We start from the raw sequence: 24,208 nt of genomic DNA on the forward strand, positions 1-24,208 counted from the left end.
GCCCGGTCTGGAGTGCAGTGGCCGGATCTCAGCTCACTGCAAGCTCCGCCTCCCGGGTTTACGCCATTCTCCTGCCTCAGCCTCCGGAGTAGCTGGGACTACAGGCGCCCGCCACCTCGCCCGGCTAGTTTTTTTTTTTGCATTTAGTAGAGACGGGGTTTCACCGTGTTAGCCAGGATGGTCTCGATCTCCTGACCTCGTGATGCGCCCGTCTCGGCCTCCCAAAGTGCTGGGATTACAGGCTTGAGCCACCGCGCCCGGCCGAGAATACATTTTCTATGCAGAGGCCTATGGACTATTACTAGAATTATGATGTAATTGGCCATAAAGAAAACCTAAAGAATTCCAAGTAGTAAAAATCGTATCATTAGATTTTTCTGAGTTAAAATCAGTAAAACCATATTACTGTTGAGTTAAAGAGAAAATCAAAATTGAGGTTACAGACATGACAATGAAAACAGTTCCTATTAAATCCTATGGAATATGGACATTGTATTATATAGAGACAAGCATGTATTTGTTAGAAATTAAAAAAGACTGAATATAAATGAACTAAATTTTCAGTTCAGGAAGCCAGAAAAAGAAAAATCGAATAGAGGAACATAGCGAAGAAATTTAAAAGAAGGGGTATGATAAACAAAACCATGTAATTCTTTGAAAAAGCTAGTGAAGTCAATCAGCTTCTGGCAAATCTGGCCAGGGAAAAAAGAGAAAACATAAGAGGACAATATTAAGAATTGTAAATAATAATATTCAGAGGGCAATTTTAAAGTATACGATTGTTATGGGTAACTTTCTTCTAACTTGAAAAATCTCTCAAGTAAGAATTGTTAGCATTTATTGAAACAGAGTAGGCCAGGCGTAATTCTAAGTGCTTCCTATGTGTTAACTTACACTCTTCACAACAGGTTTATTAAGTAGATACTGTAATTTTCCCCACTGCACAAATGTGGGAATAAAAGCACATGGAGTTTTAACTTACCAAGGACATAACAGCCAGGAAATAGTTGAGCCAGAATGTAGGGAGGCCCAGGCAGTTGTGGCACACATGTATATGTATGACCACCAGACTCATCTGACTCTCAGACATGTAGTTGAAAGAATAATATAATTGCCACAGATGTCTTAATCAGGAGAGTATTGTTTACACTGGTGGTCCCCAACCTTTTTGGCACTAGGGACCAGTTTTGTGAAGGACGATTTCACGGACCAGGGATTGGGGGATGGTTTCGGGATGATTCAAGCTCATTACATTTATTATGAGCTTTATTTCTACTATTACTTTGTAAGATACAATGAAATAATTATACAACTCACTATAATGTAGAATCAGTGTAAGGCCTGGGCTTGTTTTTGTGCAACTACATGGCCCCATGTGGGGGTGATGGGAGACAGTGACAGATCATCAGGCCTTAGATTCTCATAAGGAGCACGCAACATAGATCTCTTGCGTGTGCTGTTCACAATAGGGTTTGCGCTCCTATGAGAATCGAATGGCACCGTTGATCTGACAGGATGTGGTGCTCAGGCGGTAATGTGAGCAATGGGGAACGTCTATAGATACAGATGAAGCTATGCTGGTCTGTGGCCTAGGGGCTGGGGACCCCTGCTATAGAACCAAGTGCTCTTATTGTGAAACACCCACTCTGGTCCCAGTTGACCAGTCATGACAGCAAATAAAAATCAGTAGAACCTGGTACCTGTCCATGGTCCAGGGGTTGGGTACCCCTGTGTTAATCTAAAAGCCGCAGAAGTTATCAAAGGGCACCAGAGGTCTAATGAAAGAAGCCCAGGCCCGGAAGGTTTTGTCAGGAAGTTCTGACATACCTTGAAGGAGGATGTAACTATTGTTATCATTGAAACTGTTATAGAGCAGAAGAAAAGAATGAAACTTCCAAATTCCCTTCAGAGGCTCACACAATTATCAAATCTGGACACAAATTTCATGAAAAAGAAACCTATAGTCTGTTGTCACCAGATAAAACACTAGCAAACCAAGTAAACTTTATATTAAGAGAATATACCAGAGGGCCTTTTTTCTCTCTGGGAAAATAAGGATGATTTATGTAATTCTCTGTGTTAATTGAGTCAAGGTTAAAACACTTCAATAAATAAAAGTTAATTAACAAAATTGAGCGTTGATTTTATTGGTAAAAACACAAACCAGAAATAAAAAGAAACTTTCTTAGTTTGAGAAAGCTTATCATGACAAACTGAACCACATCAAATTTAAAAATATATCAATAGATCCCCTTAAGTTCAGGAATAAGATAGGTATGCGCATACTCACCTCTGTTATTGGGCATTGTTTTGAAAGATCTAACTAGCGTGGTTAAAAAAAAGTGTGGCTAAAAAAGGAAAAATATGAATTAGAAAACTGAAAGAAATTAGGAAAATTGATGATTATTCACAGATGTTATGACTGCCTACTTGGAAAATGGAAAACATACACTAGAAACTGTATTAGAATTTCAGTAGACTACCATTATTTGGGTACCTGAATTCCAAGCATTTAAACTATGAATTGTTCTGAAAATTTAAAATATGATACCCTCTTATAAAAGCATGCCACAGTATAGTTACAGGGTGAAAGGCTGATCCTGCAGAGATCATATGAGCATCCTGTCAATTGATGACTCTGTGACGGCCACATCTACACACAAAGAAATCAGTATGGGATGGCATGTCATGATGATCTAAGGAACATGATGGTCTTATTGGTAGCAAATGAATCGCAATCTTTCACGGCCTTTATGTATTTTGGCAGACAAGAACTGTTTTAAAAACACTGAATTTCAACTATACGAATACATACCTACATATTCATACAGACACATTCGTATGTATATGCATGCATGTATCTTTTTTTCTCAATTCATTTAATGGAATGCTGAAAAATAGGCTGTATGCAGAAGATAACAGAGTTTGGTCAAGACTTTAAAAATTATTGTGTGTTTTGGAGTTAAGAAATTCAAACTCTAGAACAGAAATAAAGTGGCTAGTTGAAGAATATATATACAGCTTTCAATACTTTTAAAGTAACATATTATGTCCTTAAATCACAAAACTAAAGGACAAAGATGATAAATTATTTATGTTGAAGTTAAAATTTCCCTTTGACAAAGACACCAGAAAATTTGAAATGTACCGGAGGCCTGATACCTAGAATAAATTACTCACAAATTAACAAAAACAGCTTACTACAGAAATGAGCAAAGGAAAATAAGCAATTCATAAATGGAAAAAATTAAACTACCAGTAAACATTTGAAAATATCAGAGGTCAGAAATAACATCTTGTAAAACAATAATGAGAGGCAATTATCACCCATCAGATTGGAAATTGTAAATATTGTATCAGCAACAAATTGGAAAGAGTCTAAATGTTCATCACAGGGTGGCTAAATAAACTCATGCTGTGGAATAATATACAGGCCATAAAAAGAGTGAGATAGAGCTACTTGTGCTAGTAGAGGTGTAACATTGTTTAGTTTAAAAAGCAAGTACAAATGGTATATGTAGCATAAATACAGTTTAATACCACTTTTGTCTTTAAAAGAACCACACAAACAATCCTATGTCATGCAGGCATACATACGTAAATGCACAGAGAGTCCTGAATAATAAACTCCCGCCTTGCTCTGGCAAAAGAATTTTAACGTATGATCTGGGAAGTATATGTTACTTGTGTAAAGTTACTTTTATAGATAACTGAATGGGGAGGGCAGTATCAAGAGAAACAAAAACTAAAATACACAAATAAGACTTGCAAAATATATGAGATTTATATAGAAAATTATGATAACTCAGTTAAAGATCAGAAGTGAAAATCTCAATAGTTGGAAAAATTCCTTGGTTCTCTAAGGGAAGACAATATTCCAAAATTGCTGCTTTCTAAATTATTGATAAATTGAATATAATTTTACTTAAAGTTTTGGTACAACTTTTGGGAGGAACTTGTCAAGTCTAATTGTGCAAGAAACAGTGGTAAAAAAAAATTTTTTAAGTAATGAAGGGAGCTCATCATACCTGGTATCAAAACCCAGCAAAAAGCTCCGCTAATTAGAATGGCGGTTACTGACGCAGAGTAGACAGACCAATGAGCAAAGTACTGGCAGCATATATTTGTGCCTTACTTAGTTAATTCTAAGACTTTTTTTTTTCCCTCAAATTTTAATGTCTGACAGCAGGAAACACTTTACACTTTTTGTGAACTGTGATACATATCGTGGTTTGACAGTATTTTTTCTCTTTCTTTGTGATATATAAGATACATGATGGGGCATCTAAAAATCTGTGATACCTTAGGTTCAGTGAAGTCAAGTGTGTGTGTGTGTGTGTGTGTGTGTGTGTACACGTTCACATATGTAATGAAATCAATCCCATGATACGAGACTCAACTCAAAACATATCTCCAGGCTTACCAGTAGAGTCTTGTCTGCAACCATGACGTTTGTCTTTTTTTTATCACTTTCTGACAGACTAACCATACAGTGAAAATCAATTGCATAAGAAAAGAAAAATATTAGAAAATATGCTGGATTTGATTCATGAAGTCTATGACAATGATTTTGGAGAAGTGCTGAAATCATCCATAAGCCATTAGCAAATAAGAATTTGGTTTTTCCAGCTAAGTAGCCAAGCAAGACTTTGTTTTCAACATTTATTATGAAAATTTGGTCTTTGTTTCAGAAGAAAGACATCCTCCTAAATAATACAGGTGGTATTTCGATAGAAAAGCCTGTACTATTCAAAAAACTAAGAGATAACTATTCAAAACTGAGAGATAATGACTCTTTGCTGGACAAAATAGTTCTTGGATTTCTGCCTCACAAACATAAATTCCAATAGATTAAATATTTGAACATGAAAATAAATAAAATTCCAGAAGAAATACAAGAAAATAATTTTAGAGAGCCCAAAGCCTTAAAGCATGTTTCCTCAGTGGGGGCAAAGGTTGGTTCACGGGGGTGGGGAAACCTAGCTGTTACAATGGTTTGTGGCCCTCCAGTGGGCCACAGTATACATCAGCAGATGTGTAGTGTGTCTGTGGTGTTAACATTTCATGGGGGGCAGCAATTAGGGAGACAATGCCTATAAAGGATTCCTTCATGGGATGAATCATGAAAAAACAAATCACACTACCATAGAGGAAAAGCGACAGATTTGACTATTTACATATTTTAAACTTCTCAATTATGAAAGGTAACATAAGTAAAAGTAAAAGGCAAGTGACAGCCTGGGGGAAAATAGTTTACGACTTCTGTAATGGACCAAGGAGTATAATCTGCTTCAGAGAAACATCTCAACAGAGAGAGCATGGGCAGAGAACACAGAGTTAGCATTTGTCTTGTTTCTTAGACTAACACCACTTCTCAGTTTGCTTGGTGGTGGTTAGTTAGATGTGAATGGCCATGTATATTCCAGAAGGAATTGCACCCAACATGGTTTTGAGGCCCTTCTGTTGTCGATGTTTTACACGTGGAGGTGGATGACCACAGGGTTGAAACAAATGATGTAGCATAGAAAAAGACATTCGTTAGTTTTCATCTTTGTTTACCGGTTTTAGATTGTCTGAATGTACTGCATTGTTTACTTTATCAGTTTTCCCTTCTAAAAATATGGGAGGGCATTATGTGTATAGCCAAGCCTAATTTTTTTTATTCTAACAAGATGATTTTGGCTATTTTATAAGCTTTTATTTGAAACAAATTACAGAAATTCTCATAGTTAATATTTAGTAATTTTTTAATTAAATGTAAACATTGTTTTATGTTAATGGTATGAAATATTAAATATCCTAAATGTTTGCATATAAATATGCTAAACTAAATATCAAAATTCTAAATGTTGGTGATTTTTGTATTTTTTGTTACTCAATTATAAATGTGTCTCCTAACTGTGGTTAAATGAAGCTATTTGGTCTGTCTCTGTGTGTATTTTTATTTGTTTTCATCTGGCTTTTTTATCAGCAATCCAGTGGGGAGAAGATGGCCGTCCATTTCACTATCTCTTCTATACTGGCAAACAGTCATACTATTCATTAATGCATGTAAGTATATTGCATTTATGATAAATAATACGAGCTGTAAGCTACAAAACTAGTTATACTGGATACTGCTCTCAGCTTCAGAATTTACCTAGTATTTTATAATGGACGAAAATAAGACTTCTAGAGGTAAGACACTGTGTTGATGAAATGATTTATATTAATTCATTTTGCTAAAGGTAAACTTTATGGAATTTATATCAGAATGGTTTGTCTTTAAAATGCTTTTACTTACAAATTGAAATCATGTTCGAAGATAGATGTTCAACTCAATTATATAGTGTGTGCATTGTGCTTCCGGGGTAAGGAAGGAGGAGGCCAAGTGTATGATGCTGTCAGGGGCTCTGAGGCATCTGCCTTGAAAAAGAATCAAATGGTTATTTCTCATTTGTTTTTTGTTATTTATATACAATTTTTGCCTTTCATAGATTAATGCAGTGGATGAGCCTAGAATTTGGGCCCCGAAACAACCTAAGAAATGATTTTATTGCAGTTTGACTTCCAACTGCATTTAGTGTGCTGTGAACAATTTTTGTTTTGCTTTCAGAGCTATAAGTATCTGATAGTGTGCAAATTTGGAAGAGTTCCCCAGAATTGCTGTGGAAAAAAAGGCCAGATGCCAATATTCTGTTTTTATTTTTAGAACATGATATCAAGTTCTATTTTACTCATTATATGATTTTTTAAAGTTTCAGAAATATTTATTGGGCTTCCCCCATCTACAGTCAGATTGCAGTGGCTTGAATCAGTGCACACATTTACTCTGCTTTTTAGAATTATCTGCTGTTTATTTGTGCTCCACAAACCCAAAGGACAAAATTCCCACTTGTCAGGTACATTTATTTCTTGGGGAAAAAAAAGAAAACCTTCTTTTCGCTTTTTGTTGACCTTGGGCAAATGAGCTTCTTGCCCTGGCAGAAATGAAATGAATGATAAATGTAGAGTGTGTCTTTGCTGAGTAATGGAGCTGCGGCTCCGGCTCCGTAGAGGCTCTCTCCCGCACAGCCCGAGGCTGCCCGAGGACCCCTGCTGTTCATTTAAATAGGTATGTCAAATCTGCCTCCAAACGCCGCCGGTTTGATCTGTGGTAATATTTGTGAAGGTTCCATATGGACTTGAGCCCCCTGCAGTGCTAAGAAATAATGTACAACGCTTCATGGTGCAGACGCAAATTTTCTCTGAAAAGGGATGCAATGCTGCGTTTTAGCTGTCGGAGGGGATGATGGAGCTGACGCGCTAGGCCTGTCAACTTGTTACACGGATGGGTTGCACGCAGCGAAGCTGTGGAAAATCTGTGCCTTTTAACTTTTCTACTTAATCACGGTTGTAGCATTGCCTTTAGACTGTATGCTACATTAATTCTCTTCCTGCCTTCTGCCTTTCGTCCCAAGTTTCACGGAAAAAAAGTAAAGCATGCAGGTCTTGTAGAGGAGCCTTATCAAACAGCTGTCATCTGACATGCCATTTGCATTTGTTTTGGCTGAAACTGAGCAACCCAAGGGCAAGATATTTCGTTGCATTCCATCATAATGAGGAAATTACACATCTTATAAGAGACCTAACTTTTTTTTTTTAAGTTTGTTTTTATGTTTTAAAAGGTATTGTTCAAGAAACTGATCAGTTTCTAAGTGGATAAAATGTTACCATACTCTCTGACTAAAATGTCAAATGATATCTTATTAATAAACATTCTTTGTTTTTGAGTAATTTAAGTTTTGTTATGTATCGATAGAAGAGTCCTTTGGGCTTTTATATTTTAGTGCAATGCAGTAATTTCTAAATGTATGCCCTATGCATACATTTCAGCATTATGTATAGCAGGTGTTATTAATTACAGCTGCAGTCACACCAGCCTAGTTTCCCAGATAACACATATCACGATCACCTGCCGGAGATACTGAGACTTTGAAATAGTGACGAAATGTTCATCATTCACCCTACAGAAGCGTTTTTGTAGTGGCCAGGCACTGCGTAGAAAGTCCAGCTATAACACTTGGAGCCATCTCGCCTGTCTGCGCTCTCTTTGTTCTGCCTGGTCTTGATGGTGAGGGGAGCCATCCCCTTCCCACCGTGAGTGATCACAGGACGGCTGTCCCCACTGCGGCACGGGAGGTCGCCCCTGAAGACTGTGGCAAGCTTTAAAGACTTGGAAATGAATCCTTGTTGCTACCATTTATTTTCGTTGATAGAATTTTTTCCCTATGTGACGGGATAACAGACACTAAGCCAAACTGTTTTTCCCATGTCATTGCCCAACTGTAATCGTGGGAGGCCCGGATGCCATTGGCCAGGAGTTGTGACAGGAAAACACATCTAGAGCCTGCGTGTATTTGGCGTGAGGAGACCCTTCTGATGCCGAATAACCTTTCTTGTCCTCCTTAAAGATGCCAAATCTTCTTTTTAGTATTTGGTGACTGTTTGCATACGAAGCATATATATTGTGTTACAGCAATTAATAAAAGATGGCCCTGATGCACCTTGCAGTTAAGATCAGTGTATGATACTTTAGTGGATCCTGTTTCCAGTTGACGTGTATTTAGTCTGTCCCCTTTCTGTGGAGAAATGGGGAGGTTTTTGAGGAAAAATGGCCATGAAATATAAGATACAGTTTATTGTTCCTGCCCAGAAATGAAGCGTGATAGGAAAGTATAAAGTGAAGGGGGATTTGCTGATCCGTGATGTTCTCACGTTTTGGAAACGTGCCACACTCCACAGGTTCACTTGCAGGGCACTTGGGCCCCCATTTTTCTATGGATATAATGATCCGCGTGTCTTCAGGTTCCTGGGAAAGTCGATTAAAAACTCATTTATTTTACACTAATAACATGTATGTATATAATGAAAAAAGTATAAAACCATAGTAACAAATAATTTCTTAATAAAAAGTAATTTAATAAGAAATAAGAAACTTCCTGAGTTTCTGAAAGCATCATTGAGCACCACGAAGGGACCCCCTGCATGGTGGCACTGGCTTGGCTGGCTTTTCACCAAAATGGATGGCTTCTCCCTTCCTTAATGTCCATTTAACTAGTAGAACTTGTTTGCTTTTCTGACATGATTTAGGGCTTTAGGTTTCAAGAAAGAGAGAAAGAATAAAGTTTCCTGAAACAATTGAGCAAAGGTGTAAAAGGAGAGGGAAGAATGTTAAAGAGGATGTAGATGTCTGTGTAAAAAATAAAATGCTATACAGCAAGATAGCCGAGTTGTGGCTAGCCTAGGTGAAGACTGTGGGGAGTGGAGAAAGGACTAGGCCAGAGAGGGGGCTGCCCGTTGGATCCAAGGCTGTAAACCCCACCAGGGTTACCCCCTTTCCCACTGCAGCTTGGACCTGTCCAGGACAACCAAGCTGGTGGCAAAGGCCGCAGCCTTGGTGGTCATGGTTCAGTTTCTGAAGGTCCTTTAATTTGAAGAAAAAAACATTTACCAGTACGTATGTTTCTGGAAAATAAAAATAAAAATTCACTCACTAGCAGAGCGCACGTGGCCGGGCCGCACCTGCCCAGCCGTGAAAAAAGTACATCTCCTGGAAAGGATGCTTTTTAGCTGAGCTCTGGTGGATGAGAGGAGCTAGCCTTGAAAAACTTGATACTGATGGACATTGTGTGGGCCAGAGGCAGGGATGGTTGGCTATGACCCCAAACCAGATGGCAGGAATAACACCAAGTTCCAGGTGGCAGTGGCTGGGTCTGTGTCTGGACTTGTCACTCGGGCGCTGATCAGTCCCTTCGACGTCATCAAGATCCGTTTCCAGCTTCAGCATGAGCGCCTGTCTCGAAGTGACCCCAACGCAAAGTACCATGGCATCCTCCAGGCCTCTAGGCAGATTCTGCAGGAGGAGGGGCTGACAGCTTTCTGGAAAGGACATATCCCCGCTCAGATTCTCTCCATAGGCTATGGAGCTGTCCAATTCTTGTCGTTTGAAATGCTGACGGAGCTGGTCCACAGAGGCAGCGCGTACGACGCCCGGGAATTCTCAGTGCACTTTGTGTGTGGTGGCCTGGCTGCCTGTATGGCCACCCTCACTGTGCAGCCTGTGGATGTTCTGCGCACCCGCTTTGCAGCTCAGGGTGAGCCCAAGGTCTATAATACGCTGCGCCACGCTCTGGGGACCATGTATAGGAGCGAGGGCCCCCAGGTTTTCTACAAAGGCTTGGCCCCCACCTTGATCGCCATCTTCCCCTACGTGGGGCTGCAGTTCTCCTGCTACAGCTCCTTGAAGCACCTGTACAAGTGGGCCATGCCAGCCGAAGGAAAGAAAAATGAGAACCTCCAAAACCTGCTTTATGGCACTGGAGCTGGTGTCATCAGCAAGACCCTGACATATCCGCTGGACCTCTTCAAGAAGCGACTACAGGTTGGAGGGTTCGAGCACGCCAGAGCTGCCTTTGGCCAGGTGCACAGATACAAGGGCCTCATGGACTGCGCCAAGCAGGTGCTGCAAAAGAAGGTGCCCTGGGCTTCTTCAAGGGCCTGTCCCCCAGCTTGCTGAAGGCTGCCCTCTCCACAGGCTTCATGTTCTTCTGGTATGAATTCTTCTGTAATGTCTTCCACTGCATGAACAGGACAGCCAGCCAGCGCTGAGCGCAGGAAGGACCCCAGGTCTGTCCTGGAGGCAGCGTCCTGAAGGAAGGAAGATTCAGTCTCCACTGAGAGGTGCTCTCTGGCCCTTCCCTGTGGGCCAGCTGCCCCCAGCAGGGTGGCAGCCTTGAACCCACCCAGCTGGGACACCACCAGAAGGTCCAGGGCTCTCCCCATGAGAGAATCAGAGGGAATGCAGGACATGGTCTACGGTGAACCAACGACACAGCGAGAAGGAGCAGGAAGTTGCTGTTTCTCCTCTGACCCCAGCCCACACTCCAAAGGAAAGAGATGCCATCCTACACCTGTCAGCCCTGTCTGCCCGGAGAACAGAACGCTCCTGGTCTGGATGGGGCTGCTGCTTGAGTGCGGAGGGCTGCAGTAGGCCCTTTGCAGGAGTCAGGTCCCCACACTCGGCCTGTTTTTCCCAACCTATTTAATAGACATTAAAGCTAAACGCACATTCCTTATCTTAAAAAAAAAAAAAAAAAAAAAAAAAAAAAAAAAAAANAAAAAAAAAAAAAAAAAAAAAAAAAAATTCACTCACTAAAAGTAAGTTGAAAATCCTTTAAAACTCATAATGGGAGGGGATTATTTAACTCTGAAGTAGTAACCCTTTTGTAAAACATGACCCATTAAGTCAAGGCATGTCTGTAACACAGCTCTTCCCAAAGTACTTTCTGCAGAATACAAACTGTGAAATATTCTTCAAGAAAGAGGCTCTGAAGTGTTCGTTTAGGAATGTTACATATTGTGTACTGGGGAACTCTAACAAGGAGACACTTAGTAGGATCCAAGCTCTGTGAAGTCCTTAAGTAAAGAAACACGTTGCTTTAACACCCTGCTGCTCAAACCGAGTGAACTGTAGAACACTTTCTACTCCAAACCCCTTTTGATGTCCCACGAAACCAGTGCTTGGGGAGGACCGTAGTACAGAATATTGAAAACTCTATACATTGTCATTATAGGCGTTACTGGCCTTAGATAAATACATTTTCTCAAAAGAGAGGTTAATAAAGTCCCAGTTTTAAGACTGATATCAGCGCCAATACCTTAAGCATTTATTGACGTTTTACAAAAGCTCCCCTCAGTCTTTAAGAAAAGGAAGGTATGCAACTCTAAACACTGCACTAGGAATTTAGCATTGTGTAGAAACTTCATTTATGTTTTAGAACCAGTTTTTACAGTAAGCAATTCAGTATTTTCAAACTTTTTCTTTAAACTGAAGGAGTTACGTGGCCACAGATGAAATTTATACATATATATGTAAAATGAAGGGATAAGTAGTAAAGTTTAAAATGTGAGAGAAAACCAGGTAATTCTAATCCTTATAACTTATGTGTAAACAGGGTTCATTTGCCTTGTAAAAGAAGCTCCTGGCATATTTGGAGAATCTCCAGTTTATTTTAAAGGACTTCAGTAACCTACTCGGTTCTTAAAGCCTATAAGCAGCCCCAGAAGTGTGCTGCTTCGTTATGTGAAGATTCCAGACTCTTAGCAGAAGTCCTGGGGACTGAGTATCACAGAATTCTTACTTAGTTCAGATGTCTATAGATCGTCTTTGTGACCTTGTTGAAAACTCTTGGATGCAGTGCTGTCTTTTAAAATGGAATTAACATAGTGACCCTTCTTACAGTGAGGTATTGTGGAATAACTACAACTATGTAAAGTGCTTATTTTTAAAAAAGCTACAAACTGGTGCTAAAATATATTTGCATGCTGTTTTAAGACTTTCCTTGACAGCAGGAGTTAATTCAGTAATTAATTCAGCAGTCGAAATTGCTGTTCTAGAGGTATCTTTAATGTACATTTTCCTCCCATATGAATAATTACCATTGTATATCTGGTATGCTCCAAGTGTACCAATTAAGAAAATTAATTTTTTAGAAAAGGATTCAACATATTATTGTCTCTATGTTGGTTTTAATTAGATTACCTCTTTGTAATGGTATAATTATTATAATATATGATGGGACTTTCATTTGAATAGTAAAAATATATGCTGTCTGAGTTACAAGAACTTTCAGGTCATCACTCCTGTGTGTGGACTTCCCCAGAGTCCTTTTCATACGATCCATCTTGAGATGACTTTCTTTGTATGTTGAATGGCATTTACATGATGTGCAATCTATATAGTATATTGCATTGTATTCACAAAGTAATACCAAGAGTCTGCAACAGAAGTATGTCACTTGGAACTTGAGATATATAGTGTAAACCTCTCTTAGTTAATGGTAAGTGGATTATATTTATATTTGTTGATTTGATTTTGTATATGCCAGCGGCCAAAAATCGAGGAGATTATTTAAGAAATTGATTTTCTGTGATTTCTTTAACAAACACAAATTTTAAGTCAGTTACTTTACTGTTACTGTATAGTATCTAAGATAATTACTATTAGTTACTATTTATGTTGTGTACCAAAATACAACAGACTTTTTCTGTATCACCTCCCCATGAAATGTTACTTGTTTACACTTCCTAAAATTGGAATTTCCACATGATTTAATAGAACCAAAACAGATTTCAGAAGGATACTAAAAATCATAGTGCTCATGCTCTCAGAAGGGTTTAGATTAAGCATTTCTTTTCTGTAACCTGAGCATCTGGTATTTTCAAATTAGGCACCTTCTAAATTTGACTCATACATTATGGAAATCTGATGACATGAGGGGTGGATAGGCTTGCTTTGATTTTATGAAATATTAATCATAGCTGTGATTAATGATTCAGCATTTCACATCTGGGTTATTCCTGTCATATTTGAAAATTACACTGTTAAATACAGTATATAAACTTAGTGTAGGTGGGTCATACTAATTCTCTAGTGTCCCTTAAAAATTAAGTGGAAACTTAACAATATACCAGAAGCTACCAGTGGTAATCTGTGATGTTGACAGTTCTTGGCATATTTTATACCCTTAAGGATTTTTTTGATGTAAATTAGTACACATCTCTTCAGGGAGTTGAAGCTATAGAATCTACTTTCCAGAGAACTGTTGTCTCTAACTAACCAAGGTAGAATCTTAAGAGTGGTTTTATTATGCAAAATAGAAAGAATAAATGGAAATGGTGCACCAGTAAAATTGTTTATTTGACTCTTGAAAGCCATACCTCACCCCCGCTATCATTCTTGACCATTACTATAGGTCAGGCACTGTGCTAAGTACGTACTTTACATATATTTTCCTATTTAAAGAAGTGTATGGAGTGGCTTAATGGGCATTATGTGATTTGATGGGTTACAATCATCAAATTGTAAGCATTTGCGGCAAATGAATTGAATTCACCGTGTTTGAAATCTGACATGTCCTTTTCATGGGTTGTTTTCAGCTCTTCCACATTTTTTTCTGACGGTTTTATTTGTACCATTTATACATTATTATGGATCTCAGTACAACATTACGAGGAAATGGCATCATGGAAGAATACTTTAAGAAAAATAAGGATTTACAGTAAATATTGCTCAAAAGTCTTTGGGAAATAACAGCCTATACTTCGACTTAAAACTTACCTACAAGATAGGTTGATTGTTGTTATTTTAGTTGACTTAATTATTTCAGAAAATTAAGTAAGCCGTTGTAAGCAGAGGAGGGTAGCAAATTACTCAGCAATTTACTACTACTGCTGGCATTCTTTTAAGTTCATATACTCTTCACTGGTTCGAAAGATAGACTTGCACTCTCTGAATCTCAGGACTCTGGGCCCGGCAGCTGAGAGGCTCACTGCAGTTTCCTTCCCAGAGCACCCCGATGGAGCCACAGTCTGCCCGTGGTCCAGTCTGCTGACAGGCTGTGCTGGGTGCACAGTGGCGTGCTGTTTGCCTGAGTCTGTCCATTTCACATAAGTGGGGAGCATTCATTTTTTGGCGGGGGGGTGGTGGGGGAGTTCTTTATTTGTTCAGATCATTTGAGAATTGCTTCTAGAAACAGGTGCATTGAAATTTTTCTGATATACTATCCATTTGAAGTCCCAACCCATTATTTTAGCCTTTAAAAGTGAGTTAAAAGTACCCTAACCACAGTCAACAAGCCTTACCAATTCTTGGGAGGTAAATTGTAAACTTTTACTTTCAGTTGAGTGACAGGGATATATGTATGTGGATATATACCCCTGTTTTTCTATATGTGGATGGTTTGTGGTTTTGCTTTAGGGTGGACAGTTGGCTTTTGTTTGCTTTTTAATTGTCAAATACATTCCTCTGCTCCTGCAGGTGATGGATGTGTGCTTGGAATGTAGCTGTAGGGACAGTTACACTTAATATGAATACTAGGATTAAATTAACTTCCTTTGTCCCTTTGCTATTGTGTTGAACTAGATTCTCTATAGTTCTTAGAATGTACATTTCTAGCCAGTCTAGGCTTGGATGCTGCTGCTGCTGCTGCTGCTGATCTAGGGACTGCACTTTTAGAATTGCTGAGCTAGAGTGATGAATTTACTTTCAATTTGAGATACTCACGTCCACTGGTAATGTCTAGCTCACCACCAGTTTTGTAGCTTCTACGTGCTTTTTCTTCTTTTTCTCTCTGCTTCTTTTTTTCTTTTTTCTTCTAAACTATCAATTCTACTACCCTTAATGAAAACAAAGCCAAAACCCTTACCTGAATCTCCCCAGCCATAAAGGAATGAATTTTTACGTCCTTATTCACTGAGGAGTCCTACCCATTGAGTATTATATCAGCTTTTCTCACCTATGTTACAAAAATTCAAAGGCTTAGTCTGTCCTCCCTCCATCCTTCCCTCCCTCCCTCCCTTCCTTTCTTCCTTCCTTTAATTCCTTCCTTCGATTCCTGAAAACAGGTTGCAGAGTGAAGACCGTGCTAAAATGTAAGCACTAGTAAATATGATGACAGGGGCAAAGGGACATTACAGGGCAAAGGGACATTTCTCCTACACTTAGATAAAACTTTATCAGCAACATTATGAGGTAATATGGCAGTCTAATCAGAGCCCACAAGAAGTTGCCCCTGAAAACTTGAAATTATTAAGACTGAGATATGGATTGACATCTCTTATCAGTAACAAGGTATATCTTCTGAGATTTGCTGATACTAGAAGGTATCATGATTAACAAAAAAAAAAAAAAAAGTAAATTTATGTCATCTCTAGCTCATTCTTTTAAAATGCCTATCTGCTCATTGGGTATTAGTATGGTAGGTTATGTTTAAATTATAAATGAATAAATACAAATGTATTGAGTGTTAGTTTCAAAAGTTAAGTTTGCTCAGGCAAAACTGAACTGTTTTGCTTATTATAAACTCATTGCCTAGAAAATACATTTCATTGATGATCCTTATTGCTGCATTATTGCTTTTTGCAAGTTCTAACAAAATGGCAAACTTCTACTTCCATTGTAATTTAACAAGTGACATGCATTCACAGATTTTGTTCGGAAGTAAATTAATAGGAAGAAATCAAATAACAAATATAATAGAAAGCTCTTTTTAAGATAGAAACTATATGTTAAGGACTTAAATATTATTTAAATATTAAATAAGTAGTAAGTTGTATTAAATAATACATAAGTACCTGTAAATACCATATATTTTACTGGATAATTCTCTAAGTTTAATGTACACATTGCCATATAAAGTAATGATTTTTCCGAAGGAAAGGGAAAATCGTTTAAGGTTTTTGGGTTTTTTTAACCAACCTCACTGAAGTAGAGTTGTAAAATTTTATAGAGTTATTTTTAAATCAGCTAAACTTAAGTGTGCTGTGATGTATGACACTAAATTCTCATTGAAATTACTCTATCATCCTTCAGTTTAAATGAGAAATAGTGTTATTAAAAGCATTTTCAGTTTTATTTACTCTGCAGCTTGATTCTCTGAAGAGGAGGACACCTTAGGAAGTACTTACAGGAGAAAACTATAAAATATATCAGGAGTTATAATGTATCATTGCTCTTAATTTTTAGCACGTACTGTATATTTTATTTGCCATAGGATGTATATGGAATGTTACTCAATTTAGAAAAACATCAAAGTCAGTTGCAAGCCAAAGGTCTACTTCCAGAAAAAACTGAAACCAGGTAAGCTCTTTTCTTGCATTAAAATATAAATAAAATTTGAACTAAAAACATACCACTCACTGGTATTTTTTTAGACATACCTGAAGCCTAACATTTGTTCAGTATTTTATCATTAAGCATTAAGGTTAGGGTTCAAGGTAATAGGTGGTTTTTGTTTAGGAGAAAGCATGAATTGAAGTTATTTTTATGTTATTTTATCCCAGATTTATATATGATAGGATATTTAATTACTATACCTGGATATGATGCCCTCAGAATTTTTATGTATATAGCTGCACATTTATTTAGTATTTGCATGCTTTAACTTTTTACATTTTATTTTTACGTTTTGGTATATCAAGGTTTCTGCTTCCATTTGGCAAACAGCCATAGATCAGATCCATCAAACTGATCAGCCAGTGTTAAATTTTGGCCTATCTATTCAAGATTTCTTCCATAAAGGAAGAACACCTTTTTTAAGTTAAGTTAAATGCATTCCTGTCCCTTTAGTTGGACTTGCCTACCACATTAGTCTATTGACAGGTTAACGTTGTATCCATAACATCTTCTTTGAAGTAAGTTATACAGGCACAATTTTAATCTTTAAGAAATCTGGTGGGCTTTTAATACCAAATGAGTTCCATAGTGGCATATTTAACTCTTAAAACACTTGCTAGAGTAGATACCTTTTCTAAAGTAGGTTGAGGAAATGGAATGTATGTCAAAAATAGTTTAGTTGGGTAAAATTACTGTTATATAATATAAAAACTTATTTCCAAATCATAAAATTGCTACTATATGTGGGATCTTTTGTGATATAACTCTAATTGCATGGCTAATTAAAAAGAGAATATATGTGATATTTTAACAGAGACCTGATTGGCAGCAGATGGCTGATTAAGGAGGAACTAGAAGAAATGTTAGTGGAAGAACTGTCAGATCAAGATGTGAGTAATTAATCTTTTTAATTTAAGGGGACCTGTGCCATAAGAATGCAGACAATTGCTGTATTTAGGATCCTAATAGTAATGCTCCTCAAAGCAGGTGTTCCTAAGATGATTTTCTTTCTATCTTTAAAAAAAAAAACAAAACATTCATCATCACTGATTTCTGCCTTGGGATGACCTTATCTGTGGTCAGGGAGGTGCCTTGTCGAGTCTCCAGGTCCTCCTCTCATAAGTGCCCTCATGTCCTGTGCCAGTTGTTTTGGGGAAGCACAGCAGATGTTGTTTCATCTCCTTCTGTAAGGCCAGTAGCTAATTTCACAAGCTGATGATAAGTGTAAGGAGTCATTATCAGTTAAGTAGAAAAGGGATGCAGCACGTGGTTACCTTCATGCAATTTACTGTTTACCTTGTGTGCCATATCTGTAAGGTCAGTGGTTTTTATCTTGGGATCTGCAAACCACCTCTATCAGAATCCCTTGAAATGCTGGTTACAAACCACAGAGTCCTAAGCCTCACCCCAGATCTAGCGCAGTCTCTAGGGGGTTACCCAGGAATCTTTTTAACAAATTTTCCAGGTGAATCTTACACCCTATAAAGTTTGTGACCCCCTGCTTTAGGTCTTATTTTGTTAAATGTTCTAATATATCAACATTATCACAGGACGGTTGATGTCTTAAACATTTCGATGTTCCAAATTTATTACTTTCTGGAAGATTGGGTAAATCTTCCAAAAATTTTTCAATTTCATAAATTTTCCAAGATGGAGTTTTCTTTGATGGTGGTGGCTAACATTGTTAGTACTTTGCCACCATATATAGATTTTAAGTCATGTACTTGAATTGTTCTTTTTCTCATTTAATGTATTATAGAAATTAATGATTTGGAAAAGTTGCAGTTTGCTTAAACAAAGTGTCGGACATTTGGTTAGTGGTGGATCCAGAGTTAATTTCTAATATCCTTACTTCCAAGTACTGCTGTACTTGAATTCAACTGAAAAATCTCTTTGCTTCTTCACTGAACAAGTGATTTCATTATTTCCTCTGTTTCTGGCTGCTTTGATTTTTTTTTTTTTTTAATAACTCAGGTATTCTTTTTTCTGCTTTGTAATATCCCAAGAACTTTAATACAGGTGTACAACTATGAAAACAAAGGAAACAAGTTATATATGATACTTTGTACTTTGGGGTACTGGATATCAGAAGAAATCCTGATGTTTATGGCTGGTATCGAGATGAGGGGCGTGGAGGTGGTCAGTGACTTCTTAACCTAGTTCAGAAGCAAGGCTGAGTTCCACCTGTAGTGCCCCTTTGTAGGTGCAAAAGTAGTCATTGAGAGTCTGTGAGATGGAATCGAGAGAGTAGCTAAGCACAGAACGCCCAGACCAGTGACTGGAGAGGAGCATGGAGCTCTGTCCACCCAATATCCTAGGTAGCTAAATGTTTCACCCTTACTGGAAGAGTGCCTTCTCTTTCATTAACATCATAGGAAGCTGTAGTCGAAGTAGTTCTTTTAATACTAATCTTACTGGTGAGCTTTTTAAAAATTTCAAACTATTAATGGCAGATTTTTACAATAAAGGCAATAGTGACAAAGATGAGTATGATGTTTAAGGCTGACAAAAAAACGTAAAGAAGGCTATCAAAGACTGAGTTTCACGATCCATATTCACTAAGAATCTCAAGCATTAGTTGTTTCCTTCTCCATAAACACTTTAGAGTGATTATTCTGGCTTCTAATTTTAAGGGGTTAATTCCAAGTTGTTTACTTTCTAATCACATGTTCAAGAACTATTAAAAAAAATGCACACAGGAGCAAGGATAATTTATTTCAAGAGGTTGCCCTTTAAGTCAAGTATCTCTTGAATTTTAAATAGCTTGATTGTTCGATTTTAAAGGAAATCATAAACATTAAAGTAACACAGCTTGAACAACCAAAGATATATTTGCCAAATGTATTATGAAATATAATTTAAGAGGTACATTTTCTCAAAATCAAACTCTTTCCATATTACTATACATAACTTACTTGAAATTATTTATAAAGCTCCACTTGATACAGTTCTAATAAAAGAGTGGAAATTACACTTGAAGATCATCTAAATACTTTTTGAAAGTGAATTTAAATCTAAATTTCATAATCATAATACAGAGAAATTGATTTTTCTTTGAATGATAAATCTCTTTGTTTCTTGAAAGAAAAGATTTGGCACTAAAGATACGCAGGAAAAGTGATGCATCTGCATGCTGTTTTAAAAGCAGCGTGAAGATGCAGAAGTGTCATCCTGTCAAAATTCATCAGGAAAAGCAACATTGGAAAGATCAAGGATGCAAAAATAGAAAAAATTTAGCAAATGCAATTACACTTGCACCTTCTAATGAATTTTTATTGTCTGCAGTATATGAAGCTCATTCAGCTGCTAGAAAAGTTATTGACATTGCAATGCGGTGCTGCTGAGGAAGAATTTGTGCAGAGGTTTCGAAGAAATGTAACTGCTGCATCAAAAAAACAGCTAATTGAACCTGTACAGTATGACGAGCAAGGAATGGCCTTTAGCAAAAGTGAAGGTAATGACATTCTGCGGAGAGAAAATAAATTCAGTGAAGGTTGAAAAACTACAATTATTCTTACTTGCTGTTGCTCTCTGTAATCCATTAGATTTTTTATATGTTTATTTATTTTGCTACTGTTACATTGGATTTCCTAATTTTAAGATTCTACTGAAGTTTTCAAAACTGAACTTTATAATATCCCAAGAAAAAAATGTGGATGCGTACCTATACAGTCGTATTAACACTTTTTTCTTTTTTGTTTTGAGACCGAGTCTTGCTCTGTCGCCCGGGCTGGAGTGCAGTGGCCCGGATCCTCACTCACTGCAACTCCGCCTCACTAGAGAAACACACACAACAAACACACAAAACACATACACCCATAGCGGGACTACACCCGCCACCTCGCCCGGCCCAGATTTTATTTTTATATATTATAATTTTATATTTATATATTATATATATGATAAATATTTATAGTGAACGAGGAGGTTTCACCGTGTAAGACAGTGGGTCTCGATACTCCTACCACGTAGATCCGCCACCATCGGCCTCCAAAAGTGCGGTTCAGCTAATGAGCCACCAGAGAGAGCGAGACACGAACCACACTTTTTATTTTAACAAAAATAAAAACATCTTTAATTTACAACAATAAGCTGCTAGAATCGCCAAATAATTCTTTACAAAAAATGAATGCTCAGTGACAGCACATAACAACAAATACACAAACACACCAAAACCACCACACACACTTCACACACACTCAACACCACGACATGGGACACAACACAACACACCCACACACACACACACACACACACACACACCACAGCGCTGGTGGCTCAAGCCTGTAATCCCACACTTTGGGAGGAAACACAAGAGACGGTTGGATCATGAGGTCAGAGATCGAGACCATCCTGGCTAATAACGGTGAAACCCGTCTCTACTAAAAACAACACAAAAACAAACAACTTACAAAACACAGGTGGAACTGTAGTCCCAGCTACCGGGAGGCTGGACAGGAGAATGGCGGAACCCGGGAAGCGGAGCTTGCAGTGAAAAAACTGAGATCCGGCACTGCTCCAGCTCTGGGCCAGAAGCCAATGGACTCCGTCTCAAAAAAAAAAAAAAAAAAAAAAAAAAAAAAAGAAATTCACATCCGTCCGTAACTCACATTATTCTTGTTCAGAGCCATTAGACGTAGTCCAACTTTGAAGACTTGACCTATTAAAATGTTTACAACTCTTAAAAGATTTCTCATCATTGTCATTTTTAAGTACTGTGGTGTTTTCAAAGAAATGTGACCTTTCCTGGGTATTTTTTTATTTCTACTAGTAATATTTCATCATACTATTTATATATTTCTAAAACTTATGTTGTTAGATATATTCTTACTGTTTATGAAAGAAGAACGCTGTGTAAATTGGTTGTGGATTCTCGTAAGTAAGGGAAATGAATATCAATTACTTTCTTGGTGGTTCAAACTAATTTAAAATCATTGTAGTGTTTCTAAATGGAATTGAAGAACAAAATTACCCCACAGAGAGCTTTATTGCATCTGTTGTGGTGTAGTTTACCTGCTTTATTTTTGTTTGACTTGAAATAATAGTTATAGGACCTGCTTATATACAGTTTTGCATATTATTTTGGGGAAACAAATTCTAATGTAGTTTTACCTGTCTCAAAGCACAGGTCTTCGAGATATTTACTAATAGGAATTTTATATTTTTGAAGGTAAAAGAAAGACTGCAAAAGCAGAAGCAATTGTTTATGCACATGGAAGTGGAAGAATAAAAGTAAATGGAATTGATTACCAGCTTTACTTCCCCGTCACACAGGACAGGTTCGTTTTGGGTTTTGATTTTTTTGTTTTTAAAGGAAACATACTTTGTAATACATCATGATCATTTAAGAAGGTTTGTGATCTTCTAATTCTGTTTCTCTGAATGATTATTTCTCTTTACCAATGGAACATATCAAACTAGCTAATTGAAGCTATTTTTTAAAGCAGCTTCCTGAGTTTTTAAAAAGCATCTCTAGAATTCCTCATTAATTGACTCTTATTCCCCTTTTCATCAGATCCTACTGCAGTTTGAGTAGTCTTAGATGTAGCTTATGTTCTGAAGTGCAGACTGTGCCAAAACATAAGAAAGGTAGACTTCCACCTTGTAGTTTGGGGACAGGTGTGCACAAAACAACCACCACAAAAACCAGCCTTGGCACTTAAAACTGGCCTAACCCACTAGGCAAGGAAAAGTGCAAGTAATTTCTTGTGGCTTGTGTTTGTTTTCTGATCATAAATATTAGAAAATACTGCTTTATCATTTTGGATGTTTTCCTATTCAGAGGAATGTGATTATATGTATTGAGCAAGCAAAGAAACCTGGCATTTATGGGTTAAAGTAAGAACTCATCAGGCTTTGCTTAGTTCTGGGTGCTAAATATGGCAGTTTTAATTTTTAAACTTTGTATCCTATGGAGAAATGGGCATTAATCATAAATAGATACTACAGCTCTTCTAATCTAAATATACTCATCTCAGAACTCTCTCTGACTTGCTATATAAAGGCCTCTTCTTGATATGGTTATTATTTTCCCAGTAGTTACTGTCATTATCCACGAGTAACAGAAGTTTGGTATGATTAGTTCCTCCTTTCCTAATCCTTCTCCTGTTTCCTGCATGTGTTAACGGTATTTAAGGTCAAAAGGGCTAAAGTTCTTTTGATACCAATGCTGATGTAGGCAAAAGAGGACCCCCCTAATACAGTGTAAGCTTCTGGACACAATCATTACTTTAGGATATGTATGTTTATTTTATTTGTGTGTGCCTGTGTCAACAAGCAGTGCATTCTTAACTCCATTTAAGATGAATTAGTTCTGCTATTATCCTCACAGAGCAGGGGATGGAAGAAGCTTTTGTTTCCCCTAGGAAAAGCCGGAGAGAAACCCATACTCCAGGGGCTGATAACTTTAGCATTGGGAACTGTAGGAGGAATGTCCTTTAACCAATAACCTGTCTGTTGATTTGTATTCAGACATAACTCCTGATGATTTAACAGCAAGTCTCAGTTATGGCTTGATCTCATAATGAAATTACATTCTTAGATCTTATTCTTTGATTTGAATTCAGCAGCTATTTACTAAGGATCATCTGTTTCTCTGGTCTTGTTCTGGGCATTGTGAAGATATCAGAGGTATTTGAGATATGATTCCTATTGGCAAGAAACTTCCTACATGGTTGAGAAGCCTAAGGCTAGTCTTGGTGGGAATGGGCACCTACAACTATTTTAAAGTAGTTGTCGGGATTTAGGGCCGCCACATCAGGAACTTATAAATCAGCAGTGAGGTGACCATTGACTAATAGGAAGACTTGCGAACCCAGAATCAGGGATCTTGATCGGAGTTCTCTCATCACCTAACACAGTTAAGTGGGTTAGCCATGTAAGTGAAGTTATAAGGGAGGCTTCTGGACAGCCATTTGTTTGGGAGGTTAAACACTTACCCGGCTTCATTTTTTAAATTTTATGATTCTTTAACAAATGCTTATATAAAGATAAATAAAGAGGCTTCAATTAAAATCTAGAAAAATAGATTTCATAACGTAATTACTAGGTATATAACTGAGTCATGGACCCAGATGGTTAGGTAAATGCAATAGTGGAATTAGATTTTCAGTCTGTAAATTTTTTTTTTTTTTTTTTTTTGAGACAGAGTTTCACTCTTATTGCCCAGACTGGAGTGCAATGGCGCAATCTTGGCCCACCACAACCTCTCTCTCCCAGGTTCAAGCGATTCTTCTGCCTCAGCCTCCTGAGTAGCTGGACAGGCATGCACCACTATGCCTGGCTAATTTTGTATTTTTAGTAGAGACGGCGTTTCTCCGTGTTGGTCAGACTGGTCTCAAACTCCCAACCTCAGGTGATCTGCCCGCCTCGGCCTCCCAAAGTGCTGGGATTACAGGCATGAGCCACCGCGCTCAGCCTGAATTTTCTTTTACATTCACTGTTTTTTTTTTTTTTTTTTTTTAAGAGACAAGGTCTCTTTATGTCACCCAGGCTGGACTCAAGCTCCTGGGC

At 37.7% G+C, this 24,208-nt stretch overlaps 2 protein-coding genes across 2 annotated transcripts in view; both read left to right on the forward strand.

Annotated features, from left to right (window-relative positions):
• Positions 1 to 24,208, forward strand: part of MRPS9 (mitochondrial ribosomal protein S9) — a 61,064-nt gene that overhangs the window by 32,499 nt on the left and 4,357 nt on the right. Inside the window, exons 5-9 of the mRNA XM_017875029.1 lie at positions 5,972 to 6,051; positions 16,575 to 16,660; positions 17,511 to 17,586; positions 19,982 to 20,150; positions 21,867 to 21,975. Of these exons, the coding sequence (XP_017730518.1) occupies positions 5,972 to 6,051; positions 16,575 to 16,660; positions 17,511 to 17,586; positions 19,982 to 20,150; positions 21,867 to 21,975 (520 nt within the window). The remainder of the gene's footprint in view (positions 1 to 5,971; positions 6,052 to 16,574; positions 16,661 to 17,510; positions 17,587 to 19,981; positions 20,151 to 21,866; positions 21,976 to 24,208) is intronic.
• Positions 8,927 to 11,104, forward strand: LOC108531549 (mitochondrial thiamine pyrophosphate carrier-like). The gene is given in 2 exon segments (XM_017875030.1): positions 8,927 to 10,484; positions 10,487 to 11,104. Coding segments are annotated over 2 exon segments (960 nt in total). The 5' UTR covers positions 8,927 to 9,667; the 3' UTR covers positions 10,630 to 11,104.

Source organism: Rhinopithecus bieti, unplaced genomic scaffold (assembly GCF_001698545.2).
Source record: "Rhinopithecus bieti isolate Rb0 unplaced genomic scaffold, ASM169854v2 scaffold_8783, whole genome shotgun sequence".
Lineage (NCBI taxonomy): Eukaryota > Metazoa > Chordata > Mammalia > Primates > Cercopithecidae > Rhinopithecus > Rhinopithecus bieti.